General features: G+C 39.7%; 1 protein-coding gene across 11 annotated transcripts in view; it reads left to right on the plus strand.

Annotated features, from left to right (window-relative positions):
- Nucleotides 1-16,421, plus strand: part of LOC124257471 (ras-specific guanine nucleotide-releasing factor RalGPS2-like) — a 78,916-nt gene that overhangs the window by 47,522 nt on the left and 14,973 nt on the right. For 5 of the 11 annotated variants that reach the window (XM_046691584.1, XM_046691541.1, XM_046691546.1 and 2 more), the window contains 4 exons: nt 1,393-1,525; nt 14,159-14,272; nt 14,534-14,584; nt 16,013-16,096. In XM_046691584.1, coding sequence (XP_046547540.1) covers nt 1,409-1,525; nt 14,159-14,272; nt 14,534-14,584; nt 16,013-16,096 — 366 coding nt within the window. In that variant the 5' untranslated portion in view covers nt 1,393-1,408. Of the gene's footprint in view, nt 1-473; nt 579-1,392; nt 1,526-5,811; nt 5,883-7,338; nt 7,660-9,083; nt 9,198-14,158; nt 14,273-14,533; nt 14,585-16,012; nt 16,097-16,421 lie in introns of those variants that run through there. The other 6 variants (XM_046691571.1, XM_046691578.1, XM_046691605.1 and 3 more) reach the window with 6 other exon arrangements.

Genomic DNA, 16,421 nt, shown 5'->3' on the forward strand with positions numbered 1-16,421 from the left:
GCCCTGACCGGGACCAGCCTAAACTAATGCAGTAATGCCAGGTCGTAAATATCTGTCGTACCTTGTCACAGGTAAACTATTCACTTTGTGAGCTCATGTCATTATGTCACTCTGTTTTCAAAGGTGAATACAATAAATGTAATATCATGTGCCCTCTGCCGTCTCCATAAACCATCCACATTGAGACCTGTCTCATGCCCAAACAAATAAATCAGTTTCGGTCTCAGATCCTCAAGTGTGTAGAGCTATCAAAAGCAATCTTAGGCCACAAAATCACAGGTCATTTTGAATAATTTGAGCCAATAAATCAGATGGTGTAGTGTTTCCTAATCCACGATAAGGTTGCAGTCGCTGGTATACTGCGAGAGAACTCTCTGCTGCCAGCATTGTAATGATATACCTAGGCTAGGATGAGCTGGGCTCAAAATAGACGCCAACGCTGGGGAATTTAGCTGAGTTGTTGCAGTTTTATATCGGCGATGAATTGATCGGTAGTCGCAATGGGGGAACGAGGTGTTCTCATCTTGTTGGTTTTACCTGGAGCTGCCTGATATTCAAGACACGATGTATGTCAGGATGTGAGTACGTCCAGTGTTCTAGGTGATGGTGTTGTAATGTCCGTCTGGCTGGACGAGGGTTCGGTTCGACTGGGATTTCAGGTGATCCCGGCCTCCTGGTATTTAGTTGCCAGTATTGTCTGGCTAGACAGGTTGATGTTGATTATTTTATCGAATTATCTACCATTTTACCAGACTGTCAGTTTGTAATACCACATATGCTTTTACCACGCCGTTCTATTTTTGTATGTGTTGATTTCCTTCACGAACTTCCTTCAGAAATGCAAGTCTAATGATACTGAAATGTCACATGTGTCATAATTGTGATCTGAATGTATAATTCATTAGACTTGTTGTGATTTTCTCATAAACTCTTATTCGATGGGGTGGGTTGGGTAGCCTTGTGGTTAAAGCTTTCGCTCATCACGCTGAAGACCCGGGTTCGATTCCCCACATGGGTACAATGTGTGAAGCCCATTTCTGGTGTCCAGTGCTAGTCAATGCTGTGATATTGCTGGAATATTGCTAAAAGCAGTGTAAAACCATACTCAACCTTCAAAAATGCCACGAGTACCAACAGGGCTAGACATTTATATCCTGTATTTTGGAGTGGAGTATCTTATGCTTGTCTTATGTTTACTTAAATTGTACTCAGTACATTTGACAGTAACATGGATGACAATCCACATTTACTGTATTGATTTTCCTCAAAAGTAACCAGTAGCCATCTTTTGAGAGTATGGAGTAGCTGTGAGTAGCTAGTATCCATACCTCTGTGTAACCACTAACCATCCCACACCAGTAACCATCTAATGTGTTTGTTGTTTGTCTGCAGGTGCGAGGTGTGTAAGATGAATATACCACACCGCATCCTGACCCCGGACGACCCGGGCAAGTCCATGGTCAAGTCCCTGGAGAGCGACAGCAGCGGGGAGTGTTATGTCACGCCACAGTCTTCCTTCGCTGATGTAAGTACAACATTGCCCACATTGTTTTAGTTAGTTGCATCTTGCCGACTCATAACTGGGGATGTTTTTCGGGGCGGAGGGGTCTCTTTTTTTAATTTGAGTATCTAGACAAGGACTGTTTTAGGCTGAAATGTGTTTTGTGGAATGTCATTTGAAAGTGGAGTGTATCACAACTCCATGTCACCTTTTTAATGACATTAATGTTTCAGCAAGTCCCTAGATTCCAAGCAACCCTTGAAGACTACATGAACTCTGTCGAACTCTGATATTTTTATCTATTGTGCTATTACTTTTGTCCCAAGTAGGACAATACTGAACAATTATAAGACATGAAACTCCAAATTCATACATTCCTTGTATTGTTAGAAATAGAAAAGGTTTAAACAACCATGCAGATGTACCACTTTCCACGTCCCAGCAAACCCAATCTAGTCAACAACAGAAATGTTAAGTACATTCAGTTTTTATTGTGGGCATACCTAACGCCCATCTTCTTGATGGAGACATTTAAGTATTTAGTCTGCCTCAACCATAGTAGTTTGTATACATAGTTTCCCAACAATGTGGATATGATCAGGCTTGTCCACACAGTACATGTATCTATGGAGATGTATCTATGGAGAAGTGCTTACATTGACAATTGTCAACAGGCCTCACCTGTAATTTAATGTCTAGTCATGGGAACATAATGTGTTTACTAGTTCATCCTACGCTTCAAAAAGCTGCTCCATTGTTGTTGATTGCCGGCAGTGTTTGAGCTGATGGCCTGGGAAAGCCTGTGGCTTTGACTCAGGAGCATGAACCTGCATGTGTGATTGTATTGACAAGATGCATTGACCCAGTGAGAAGAGTACAGGTTGTCCCTCGTGCTCGCTATAATGTCACTTTAATGTAGTTGTCAGACACTGGTACACGTTCGCAGTATGTTGTGGGGTATTTCCGTAAATGTGACCTACTTTGTGATGAGTCAGTGTGTATGCATACCTGGGACATAATTCGTGCCCCTCGGTTTGTGTACCTAGGTCAGGTGTCAAGATCAGGCTTTGTGATCCGAACACCAAGCACTCTAAGATATACTGATTCATAATTATTAAGGGCTATTGGATTAGCACCTTTGACCCCACATTTAAAGCCGATTATTGTGTGTCATTTTGTCCTGAAAACTTAGATTCACTTCCCATCGGTAATTCACTTGTCGTGTGGTTTGGCTGTTCACGGTTGTAAGCAGTAGGAATGTCTAAACTCTGAGCAGGAAATATAGAATAACAGTGCATACTATTACTAACAAGTACCCAGTCACCACCCCAGCATCAGATACCAGACTCTTTGGCATCCATGGATCATCAGGATTTGTGTTGTGCAAATTGATTGTGCCCCAGAAGCTGTTCTGTCATCCAAGTGATTAATTTGCCTGAGTATGTTTGCATTATTTAGATATTCATATATCATCTTCCATCATATATTAACATGCTCCAGCAAATTAAATCACAAACTTGATGTGGAAAATAAGGTTGAACTATAATCAAGATCAATGCTAAGGTAGTGAGAGAAACAATTTCGACTGTTCCGTTTCTGTATATTATGTACTCTGTACTCTCTACTGTCGCTCAGATGTGCAGCAAACTTTGTTACAGTGATATTTCACAGACTAGCGACAATAGCTGCTTGTGTTCGGCAATAATTTGTAGCCTTGACTAACTATTTTCATTTATTATAATGACTTGGATGCTATCTGTAAATTTATGAAACTGCTCAGGTACAGGTAATAGAGTTCGACAGTTTGTACAGCTACCTGGACCAGGTATCTGCCGAGAGCATCAGGCGCACCAAACCTTATGTATAATTTCTGGGGAGAACACTAGCGATGTACAGATGATTGATTGATGATCAATGATTGATCAGATACCCTTGCTGTGGAGCAACAAGTATTCTCTAAGTGTTAACCTTTCAGTAGTAAATCAGGCTTTTATATTGTTGACATCATAACATTACCTGGGAAGAATATTCTTGACAGTTATTATCCATAGTGACCCATCCTACGCTGGAAGTTTCAATGTAACTTATATTAGTGCATACTGGGAAATCAATTGTCATTGCACTGTTAATGGATCTATAAATAGGACCATGTTGATTGTGTTGAGAGGATGGTGTATTTTAGAGGGTTTAGTGAAGGGAATCGCATGCGGCGAAACAACGGCTCGGTGCAGAATGTTATGTTCAACCCGTGCAGCACTGACAGTGGATTGTCCGTAAAGGTCAGCCCTTTCACCAGAGTTTATTCTGGTCGATCATACCAAGAAACCTTTAATTTGTTCCCAAGTAGTATTGAAAAATACATGTAGTTGACAGGGGCCTCAGTGGGTGGAGGTTGACAAGGATCAAAGAACTGAGAAAGTGCACAAAGGTGAATTCCCGGAACAGGTTCCGATATCCTTGTCCCATTGGACTTGTGGAATTATTTCTTTTATCGGGTTAATGCCACTCTCTTCCTGAGTAGAATTTGGTATTGCTTGCCCGGACAATATAACCTTCCTGTGATTTGATAGCGCCGACTGTCTCGATATTGCTAGTATGGTTCTGTTCAGTAATGGCTGTCGTGTGAGTAGTATCTCTATTTATGGAATATCATGATCGGTCAGGTATAATTGAAGTATGGACTGTCCACAGGGACAGAGTGATTGCTTATTGAAAGCCTGGTCACTGAGCGGCTTAGTCGTCCTGCTCAGGACATTTGGTACGTGGTCAGTTGGTCAGATATTTCTTGTGGGATGGTCATTTACGGAGCTGTGATAAATCCTCTCCTTTGTCTTAGGGTAAGTAAATCAACTCAAAAATGTTTAATCAGTTGAGATTATACTGTTTCGTTTGAATTTCAAAGAGTTTTGACAGCCTAGTGGTAGTATCTGTTGTGAGGGGACTATCTTCTTGGTCTAGTTGAGCATCTGCCCAAAGAGATCAAGGTTAATGGTTCAGCCATCGACAACATCAATTTCAAAAGACATCCAACTTCTATAGATAATTTATAACTAAGTGTATCTTTGAAGTAGAGGAATTCTAGTACTTATTCATATGAACATGTCTGATAATTTTCATAAGAATTTCATTTGATATATGTGGCCCCGAAACAGTACTACCATTTCCTATATTTGTTTACAGGATAAAATGCTTTTAAAGTTATACAATTTTGGATTTGTGCAGATGTTAAGAAAAGGCCACCTGCACTTCTTATCAGTGTTGACAGCAGTCATAACATTGACATGAAGTCATAACATTTTCCTGTCTAGATGCCAGGTGTTCCTGTCGAACACTCAGTCATTTCTTGTTTAGTCTGCATCAGTGATAAAATATAGAAAATATCGTTTGTTACACTTCACAGCATATGAACTTTCATCGATTATGATGATTAATGCTCGTGTTCATTTAATTTGTGAAGTTTTTATTATTGGGATCACCAACCTGGTTTACTATGAAACACAATTGAACACAGTAAAAATAAAATATGTAAAGGTATCATGTCATCTCTACGGTTATGTTAGTGTTGATGGTATGTTCTCGTTATTTAAAACACCTGTGAAGATCCCGGTTAGAATTGATCTTCAGTAACCCATGCTTGTTGTAAGAGGTGACTATCGGGATCGGGTGGTCAGGCTCGCTGACTTGGTTGACATGTCATCGGTTCCCAGTTGTGCAGATCAATGCTTATGCTGTTGATCACTGGATTGTCCTTTCCAGACTCGATTATTTACAGACCGCCGCCATATAGCTGGAATATTGCTGAGTGTGGCGTAAAACTAAACTCACTCACTCACACTTTATCTAAAATAGGCTGAGATGTATTTCAAGATTAAACTACATTAACCGCATTGTTTCATACACTGTCCATGAGTATATTTTGAGACCTACAGTCTGTAAACAAAACATATCTTTGCCCAGATATTTAGACATGATTGATGTTGCTAGAGGCTCTACTCACAAAACATCTTTTTATGCCATCATAAAAACTTCATAGACCCACGACAGGTTTACAGAGTGCCGGCAATTGCTTGAAAGCCTTTCCTACCCATCGTGCAGATAGTATTTCAAACTGTGAGACTATTAGTGGGATTCACATCAGCCGGTTTGATAATACTGGTGGAACGGTACAGCTCTGCTTCACGTGTTTTTGGCCTGGCAGCTGGCATTCGGACAAGTATTAGAACCAACCATCTTTACCCATCACCGAACATCTAAGAATCTTCGTCCCAACAGGGAGGTATCGGTTGAATCTCTACCGTTTATTGCTACTCTGCATATACTGACATAGTTGGCCGGAACTATTCATGGATTAGTGTAAGACGCACGCATGAAGACAACGGAGGTAAATATTTGTAGTTTCTGAATGAGTTCAGCTTCAGACTTTTTAAACAAGTTATGAATTGGATTTGAAATAATGCCATTCATGTTTCTTGACAAAGGTTTTTTCAATCATGAAGTTCAGTTCAATGCTATTGATTCAGAATACCATGTGGTTTTAATGTGAGACCTCGGCTTGCTTGTCACCTGTTAGACCATTTCCCTGCTCCAGTTGTCCTCCTCTGTGACTGCATCCAGGCCGTCTTCATTGTTGATGCTATCACAGCTGCTTCTATACCTGTTTGTCAGATGTTAATTCTGTAAGACAAGTTTCACAGCTCTGTTGTTATGTGTTCAGCAGGCCTGTTGTTAACTGTCTGCTATGCCAGAAACGCAACCTTCCTCTCGTAAATCATCAACAATAAGAGGTGTGAAGGGCTCTCTTCAAGTACTGGCAGAGGGAAATAGTGTTCTTCACTTGGCATGTTATATCCTGCCATTAACTGTGAAGTGTTCTCCAGAAGATGGGGAACAGCATGAGACTTTCCGCCCACGCGTCGATCATTGTTTTTGTCTTAAAATCTGCTTACCTTGCCACATATATGAGGGGGGTTCATTATACAGTGAGCCATACCTCCATTGTATCACAGCATGGACGTCCATGGCAGATGGCTGACAGCATGAGCTCCAGTCAGAGAGTGATGTCACTAGTTTGGCACCCATTTTGTCCGCCCAATCATCATTTTGTGGTCGCTCTGACCATCATAGTGTACATGTACTGGTATCACACGGCTCCAGGTGATTGTGTAATCATTATGACTTTGTCCACTGATTGATTTGCACTATATGCCTCTCAGATACGCACATCACAAGCTACTATAGAGCTGTTGAAGACAATGGGATTTTTCAGGGCTTATTTGTGATGGTGTTTGAGGTGGGATAATGAATGGGTACTCAAAGCTTATGCAATATTGATACAAATAGGTTACAGTAGACTGTTTGTTGTGGAGAAATAATTGATCAGGCCCGGGGCATAAAATGTACTTTGAAGTCTGGAGGTTTTTTTGTCACAAATTGAATATTTCACCTCTATTACAGTCTTTATTCAATATTTTAACTTGAATACACAGGTTTAATGAAAGTGAAGTTTTCGATCATTTGATTAATGATTGTAATGGATGAATTATAATAGGCAAGGTGAGTGCGCTGAACTTAAACTCAATGACAGCATGAGTTTTCCTTGATACAAGGGTTACCAAGGTGCATGGTACACCACAACAGGCGAACCCAAACTTTGTATCGGAGTGCGGTCATAATATCATAGATAGCCTATTACCTATCAAGTCACAAGGTGCAATGTGGTAAGAGGAAATTTGACGTAAAAATGTCAGCCACCTCGATGTGAGGGATTACATCCAAAATTTGACGTAAAAGATGTTCCATGTGCAAAATCACTGGTGATGGATTGACGGGTGTTCACAGGATGACCCTGTTTATGAAGCTGCAGATGCTATGAAGGATGTAGGGTGTGAGTTTTTGCTAGTGTTCAGACTGGCCTAGGGTGCAGGTGAGAGGAAACATGCGGAGGAGATCTGATGTGGAGTGCATCTTTCGTCACTATCTTGACTACAGGATATAGGAGCCGGTCTGTTATATAACACAGTTGTGGGGCATCGGGATGCAGATGCACCACCACCACCAGCAGCAGCAGCCTATGTGTACAGGCCTGTCGACTGGCTCTAGTGGCATTAGGGATGCTACTTGTAAGTAGGTTCAACAAACCTGGGAGTGCACATCGGGAAGTAAGAATTCGTTTGTGATATATTCCATGAGTGTTTAACATTGGTCTTGTTCCATAGGGGAATACTTCATCTCTTTGCACAAGTCTATAAACCCCTTCAATCATGATAAATGTGTGACATACGTTTGATTGTACTTTTTCCGTTCTTACTGTTGTATCAAGATATGTGCTAAAATGTGGGGAGCGTCTTTATTGGTTGTTGCAGATTGGGTATTCAGTGTCCAGTAATATATTTATTCGAGGAAACTTCAATTAATTTCTTGTTTAGTCTAGGTTGGAGAATCATATGATGACAATACAATTAGAAATATAAGGAATTGTTTTGTAGATGCAGATCTTCTGATTGTGTCTGAACCGAGCTTCTTCCGACTCCAGTAATACTCTTGAACCATTCCAAACTAGATTACTGATCCTCAAGCATCCTTTGTAGTCGGAAATGGTGGAGGCAACCAGACATACAATATGCATGTTAATCCTTGAAGCCGAACTTGAAACGTGTATTAGCGTAGTGTTTATTTCAGCCATTAGGAGGTTATCGGCAACTTCAGTGGTAATTTGGAATGGCATTTGAAAGTAAACTGCCAGTATTCTGTGAGCGGAGAGGATCTCTTGCAAATGTTAAACCTTTCAACTATTTTAACAAGACATGGATGTGGAGTTTGTTTACAGCCATTTTGTAGTACCAGTAAACTCACATTTTGAGAAAGCTTCAAGCTTTTTATTCATTGACCAGAAGCCTGTCGTGTCAAATATCTTCTTTTTCACATCAGTTCTCGCATATTTGTGAACATCTCTTTTAACTGTTCATTTAATAATTGATGATGGGCTTAGTGAACATACTTGTAAACAATTTTAGGTGTTGGTTCAGAGTAACCTTTTAGGAATATGACCCATCTTATTCCTTGGATCAGGCTCAGATCTTGACACAGCATAACCGATTTCGGTCTCTGTTTCAATATAAATACCAGTTTACCAGTCTGAAAACCAAAAAGAAACATGTTTTGTCAGAAAGTTAATGTATGATATGATTTCAATATGGCTGTTTTGTATGTAAATATATAGTTGGATGTGCTGATACTTCTGTCATTGAGTTAGCAATGCTGGTGATTGTTGGTTCAGGTGAATGTACTGAATCAGTGGTTTGGGCTTGTTTATCAGTCATGTTTATCATTTATGTTTACGTCACACGCTCGGCCAAGTGCCAGATCAAAGCCTGATTAGAATGAATTCTGCCCCACATGTAAGTCAGTGTTGTTGATACCTTGTACCCAATTCAACCGACAGGAAAGTGTGCTGTCGTGTGGCTAGTGGTAATCACTGTACTACAACACGACCCAGGTGCACTAGCCGTCGCGGTTGACCGGCCGTGTACTTGTTGCAGCCAACTGTCCTGGTTCGCGAGCTACTGAACAAGGTTGATTATTGTTGTTACTATGATCGATGGCGAGCCTCCCAGAGCATATGGGTGAAGCAAATAAGTCTGTTTTTGATCACAGTTGGGATTATGTTGGAAGTGGGAAACTGGACTGGATGTTTTGTGTGAGTAATATATGTACTGTTATTTATAACTGTCTGCAGTAAGTAGGTCACAACGGTTGATTGCTTGCAGGAATGTTGTTATTGCTGTCTGTGTTCATGGAACAGTTTTTTGTACAATATTTTACTATGTCACAGGTGCAAAAGAGTAATTGCTAATCTCACAGATGAGTGAAAATTGCATCGTAAAGGTTTTTGTCACCTGCAGCTAAAATGCCACTGACATTGATGTTTTGTTTTTTTCATGTTCGCCAAAAGTTGCACTTTGAGGACTTTTCAAATTCTTTAAACATTTCAATGAAGAATGCATTGCTTTAACTTGCTTAATTCATGTTTCCTCTGCTTACAACAGTGTCATTTGGTCCTCACTGTTTTTGTATACTCTTGACAGTGGGCTAGTCTAGTAGTTAAAGTGTTAGTTCGTCACGCCGAAGACCTGGGTTCGATTCCCCACATGGGTACAATGTGTGAAGCCCATTTCTGGTGTCCCCGCCGTGATATTGCTGAAATATTGCTAAAAGTGGCGTAAAACCAAACTCAGTCACATTTTGTATACTTTTGATCTATAATGAGGGTTTGTCTTCTCACCATGATACTGTGATTACAAACATGGAACAACCCAGTGTCTTGCAGGTATTCTCACCTCAGATATGTCTCCATTATTGATTTTGTAACATTGGGAAATGGGTTCTCCTGGTGACATTTTCAAGAAAATATGAAACTATAAGTTGACTTGTTATATATTCAAGACTTATGTATGTATGTTTTTCAGTAATATTTCTCACCATGGTCTGGCTCTAACAAAAAAATCTATAAAACTTGATAGATTAAAAAAATGAACTTGAAATAGATAAATGCCAAAGGTCATTGAATGATTTCCTGAGGTGAATAAGATTTCTACCCAACTGTCTCAACACATCTTCCTTTGATAGTTGTCTGGAGACAGTTGCCGGCTATTGTTACAGTCTCCATTGGCCAATCCTCTTGATGAATGGCCGGCCCTGGCTAACAGTCCAGCTTCAGGATTGATTTACACTGATGTCACATGCCAAAGCCTGTTAATTAGACTATTGATTTCCTCATAACACTGAACCTGCTTCGGCCGACACATTTACGGGAATGTTTGTATCTTAGATGTGTCTGAAGGATTGTTTGTGTTGAATATCACAACATGTTTTAACTGACATATATATACAACAAACAGGTTAAGCAGATTTAGAAAGATTGTAATTTTTTCAATGATAAAAAGCTGATTAGAATTTATTACATTTATATATAATTGTGTATTAATTGCATAAAGAGAAATTTGTTTTAATCTTCGACATGAAAGATTTCATTTCTATAAGCAAAACTCTTATCTTCACAGCAAGACATTATCAATGAATGAAGTATGTTTGGCCACGAATGGCCATCTTTTCAATTTTGGCAGTAATGCTTCAACCCTTTGAACTAAATTGCTATATATATATAAACCATGTCTGTGTAATTGCCTATCACTGACAAACGAGAAAAGTGTTATAAAAAATGCAATATTCATTAACGGTCACAGCAGTTTTCTCTCCAAACCTGTTGCTACAAACGCGTAGCAAATGTATTTGCCTAAAGTAATTTCTGCCATCTTGATAAACTAGATGGGACGTGGTGATGCATTTCTTAACTAAATGACTCAAGACAGGATTATTTTTCCTCATTTTTTTTAATGTCAAAAAGTTGATGTTTTTGTTTACATGGAATGGCAAACAAGCTAGTTTTTCTGGAAGATTTTGTGATTAGATTATGGAAAAATATACTGTCTGAGATCAACATTCCTGTTGAAAGAAAATTTGATTTGATGCGATGTGGCAAAAAGTTAATTCCTACAACTTTCTGACCTCCAGCTTTATTGGGTTTAATTAAATATCGTGACATTGTGACAGCCGTTGAGGCTACTTGCCAGAATTGCCTGTCTGAATGGTGAGGCTGAGGATCCAATCCTGAGGATTAGTAATTGGAGATCGATAAAGTATTGATCCAGATCATAGCATTGTGGACCTCGGTTATTGATCCGCCATTGACTTTCGGTGGAGAACAAGCACTTTGTACCTGGTGTATGGAGGATGTCTGGACTGACTGGTCAAACACAGGGTACACACACCATGAGTATCGCCTCTTGCCTCCATTGCCTCCTGACATTGTGAATTGCAAATCTCAAGGTCAAAAATACTGAAACCTTACTGGAAATTTGAAAGTTCAAGGCTGTTTGGTTGACATTTGTGATTTAAACAAGAATATTCTGGTCACACTATTCATATATGTTAGCAATATTTATAGATACAGAATGGGGCTGCATGTTAATTTGTATACCATGTGCCTAACAACTAGGGCTGACTTTAGTGATGGCGGGTGTCTATGTTCCAGCATCTTTTACATAGAATTCAAACTGTACGTATGAAATATACCTTTCTCATCTTACTTATTACCTTAGCAAGAAAGAAATGCTGGTTAGTCGTTGCTGTTTGAAGTTACTAATGTATAAGTTAATACCAGCAAGGGGGAAAGTTTCTGTCCATCAAAAGTCTGCCAAAGCTATCTCGTACCATTGAAGTCAGAGCCGACCTCGGCTTACAGATTACTTGGATAACTGGAGTGATTTAAATAACAATCCAGTCTGATCTGATGAATTGGAATGTCTTAAAGTTGTTCACCAAATCTGTAAAAATAGAATACGCATATCAGTGTGGGTATATCACTCCCTGATGTGGACGCTATCAAATCACCAGCTAAGCAGTATCTACTCTGATCATGGAAAGTGCTTAACACTGTAGGTATTTGGACAACAAGCCCCGGTGGCACTTTTGTTGGTGGTCGTAGACTGTACACATATATATCCTTCACTTCCTACTGTTGTTGTAGTGCCCCAAGGTAGAAATAAGCTGGCCTTCTATTATCAACAATAACAATATGGGTGGTCCTCTGGTACTTGGTTAGTTTATTTTAAAAATGTGTGTAATGACAACAAAGGCAATATTGTTTTTAAAGGTCGTCTTTTCCAAAATCATTCAAGTGTAAGTATCACTCTATTTTATGAAACTGTTGAGTGAGTGAGTATGGTTTTACGCCGCTTTTAGCAATATTCCAGCAATATCACAGCGCGGGGGACACCAGAAATGGGCGTCACACATTGTACTCTTGTGGGGAATCAAACCCGGGTCTTCGGCATGATGAGCTGACGCTTTAACCACTAGGCTACCCCACTGAAATTGTTTCGACTATTTACATCAAGTTTGAGATACTTTCTAAACAACTGAGCAGGCTGAAAAATTATCCGATTTTTTTTGTCTGTTCTTTATCAAAATTGGATGTCGAACTAATATTCCTCAACAACTGCAGCCTGCTAAAGCTGATGAAATATTGGATTTGGCACAGGGAGATGTGAAGGGAGTCTGTTCTCAGTACTGCGTATATTTATGAGCTGGGCTGTAGTCTGCCAGGTTAGGCCTGCTAAGACAATATTGCCATGCAGCAAGAGCTGTCAATTTGTTGACTCTTTCATGGAGATGGTTGGAGAATCCTGGTGCTGTTTCCATTGAAAACAGGTTGCCGTTTATACTGCTACATCGCCAGGGAAAGATGAGGCGGGGGAACTCCATCATATGAGGGCTAATATACTGGCCAGGGATGCGTGGGTTTGGGGCGATCTAGCATCAAGTTTCCTGCTATTTTGGGCAGGCAGGTAGAGAACGGGACAGAATGGCAGTTTGGGCATCTTGTAAATTAAGCTAGGTACCATGAAATGTGTTTCTGTGAGACCATATGCGGACAAATGGGTAGTGGAAAAGGGAGGGTCTTACGATGTTACAAAAATAGGAAATATGTTGAGGATTTAAAGGGTATGCAGTTGGAGCGGCTCGGACTCCTGGGGAGTTTTATGGAGGAATTGAGGGAATTATCGCAAGAGAAGTGGAAACACGTTTTTAGTGGTGGTGAAATATGTGGAAACATTCAGGTCATACAAATCTCGGGTGAAGACGCTCTGAGCTTACAAGAGATAGACTTATCAGGAGATTGTTTTTATTTGGAGTGAGAAAGTTATCTGTGAGATTACAAAAACAGCACACCTGTTGGCTATTGCTTCCTCTTCAAGGTCTAATCTACGATCTCCGTGAATCTTTCATCTGTTGGTTAGCCAGACCATCACAGGTTAGCTTGAGCTGTCTGATTATCAGGAAATGAAAGCAACTTGGATGATTGGGGTTCATTTCATAATGACCAGATAGAAAATTCAATCATTGAATTTTTATGGAAGGCATCTTAATTTCCATGAGGAATATATGTCCAATAGATCATTAGAGTATTCATTTTAATATAAAGTAACCTCATTAGGGATTTTCTGATGGAACTGAATTAATTGCTAACATAAAAGTCAATTATGGAATTTTCTAAATTTCATATTTAAAAAAATTTTTCAAAGGATTTATTTTTAAGTTATCAAGTGACTATTCATGTTATCCTGATAAAGCTATACAGACATGTCCTGTTTGTTCATGAAAATAGGGGAGGTGAGGTAGCCTAAAGATTAAAGCGTCAACTTGTCACGCTGAAGACCCAGGTTTGATTCCCCACATGTGTACAATGTGTGAAGCCCATTTCGGATGTCCACCACCATGATATTGCTGGAATATTGCTACAAGCGGCGTAAAACTAAATTCACTCACTCGCCCATCAAAATGATTGTCTTTTGCCTGGTCAAGCTTGACAGCTGTTGTGAATTTGCTTCCACACTGAACGGCAGGCTGGTTTCCTCACCACAAGTCTCCACTTGAGACTAGTCTTGTGTTTCAAGGAATGACAAGTAGTTTCTTTACTCTGTGCTGTGTTGTTTCGTTTCTCTTTACTCTGTACAGTGTTGTTTCTTTACACTGTACTGTGTTGTTTCTTTACACTGTACTGTGTTGTTTCTTTACTCTGTACTGTGTTGTTTCCAGGGTGCCAGTCAAGGAAGCCAGGAGTCGCTGGAGAAGAGATCTAGTCTCCCACGGATGAAGAGTTATGATGCTGTAGTGTTCGATGTTCTCAAAGTGTCCCCTGATGACTTTGCTGTAAGTAAACCTGGCTTACACAACACTTCTTAAAATGTTGCTGATAAGGTTTCTTTATGATACTTTTTATGGGGTGTTTTTTTTAAAAAATATCCTTATCAGGAATAGACCAAAATGGATAAGTGACATTGTCTTGCTTGTATGATATTGTTCCGGTTCCTAGAATCTACATCTGTTAATGTTTTGTTCAAAGATGTTTGCCTGTTGTGCATTTTATTTTCATATCTTGCCGAATGTACAACTATTTTGTTCTGTTTTCAGAGTCAGATAACACTCCTAGATTTGCCAGTTTTCCAGTCCATCGAACCTGATGTAAGTAAACACTTTCATTTAGAACTTACTGTTTGGAAATATTTTGTGGAGGATTTGAATGGAGGGATCTCCTTGAGGCGATGCAAGCTATTTCTCCAAATATTTCATTTCCCGCCCATATGTGAGTGTATTGAGACTGAACCTCGTGAAACAATACCTTAGTGTCTGTAAGTTAGATGGTTAATATGTCCTTGATAAGCGGAAATGTGGAAAATGTACAACCCAGATTGACTTGACCTCTTGTTGTTTGAATGGAGAATGTGATACAGTTGACACACCTATGAGCATTGTGTGACGCCTGCGTGTATTGTATCAAGTGCTGTCTACTGTGGTGTGTCAAGTAGCCTGACTCATCCACATTTCTTATCAGGAACACAATGCAGTAATGAAGTAACTGACTATGATCAAGTAATGTTTTAACTGGAAATAGTAGTAATCAGGAACACAATGCAGAATGTAGTAACTATGCTCAAATAATGTTCATATGCTCATATGCCTCAGTAATGTATCTATGCTCAAGTGATGTAGCAACTATGCTCATATGCCTCAGTAATGTGTCTATGCTCAAGTGATGTAGCAACTATGCTCATATGCCTCAGTAATGTATCTATGCTCAAGTGATGTAGCAACTATGCTCATATGCCTCAGCCCATCTATGCTCCAAGTGATGTAGCAACTATGCTCATATGCCTCAGTAATGTATCTATGCTCAAGTGATGTAGCAACTATGCTCATATGCCTCAGTAATGTATCTATGCTCAAGTGATGTAGCAACTATGCTCATATGCCTCAGTAATGTATCTATGCTCAAGTGATGTAGCAACTATGCTCATATGCCTCAGTAATGTGTATTTGCAGGTCACAGCAATCTATTGTGTCTCTCAGACTCAAGTAATCAATTTCATATCTATTTCTGCATAACAGAAAACTCTTAGGAGTGAAGAAGCCACCAAAAATGAATATAATTGCTCTAAATATCCTCGAGTGGCAATTTCAAACCAGCATACAAACACTTTTGGCTGGACTGTCTAAAAAATATACCTCGTGTAAGAAGGGAACACTCACAGCCTTGTTTAGACCTTGTATTTGGCAAGAGACATTATCTGTCCTTCAAGGAGTTTCTCAGTCTGTGGTAGTTTGTGTTTCAGTGTGGAACTAGTTCATTTCACTTGTACATCGACCATAATCTACCTACTTGTCTAACATGCGGGAAGGTTAGGGCAACTGTGGAATAAGCAATCTATCTCCTGCAACAAGAAGTGTTTGAAGTACTGTAAGCATCCCCGGAATGATAAAAGAACGCGTAAAGTGCTCTCGGCAATGTTTGTCAGATTCCCCGGAATGATAGTAATGAGTTACATAGGCGTACATTTCATTGTAGACAGTTGTCAATTTCAGGGCTTACATGTTTATTGTTGTCAATTTCAGGAGCTTACATCATGTGCTTGGACAACCAAGGAGAAGCTCATCAAAGCCCCCAATGTCGTCGCTTTCACCAGGCGATTCAACCATGTAAGTTACATGTTCATTTCAACATAGTAATTTTCTGAAGTAGCATCTCTCATTAGACATCATCTGTAGAAACTGTATAAATTGGGTGAAATTGGCACTCCTTTCTGTCAACTTGGACATTTCGCTTCGACATATTACCTGCAATTAGACTCTAAAACCTGCATCTGAAATAAACAACCTGCCATGTTTCAAATGCAGCAGTGTCGAAAAGTCAGCCAGAATCGATGCCAAACTTGTCAGCAATGCACAGTTAGATGTGTAATCTTGAATAAGTCACAAACACTCCGCATTCAAAGTTTCACTCATATGAAATACACACAACTTT

The sequence above is a fragment of the Haliotis rubra genome, unplaced genomic scaffold (assembly GCF_003918875.1).
Source record: "Haliotis rubra isolate DU_JTF1 unplaced genomic scaffold, ASM391887v1 Scf117, whole genome shotgun sequence".
Lineage (NCBI taxonomy): Eukaryota > Metazoa > Mollusca > Gastropoda > Lepetellida > Haliotidae > Haliotis > Haliotis rubra.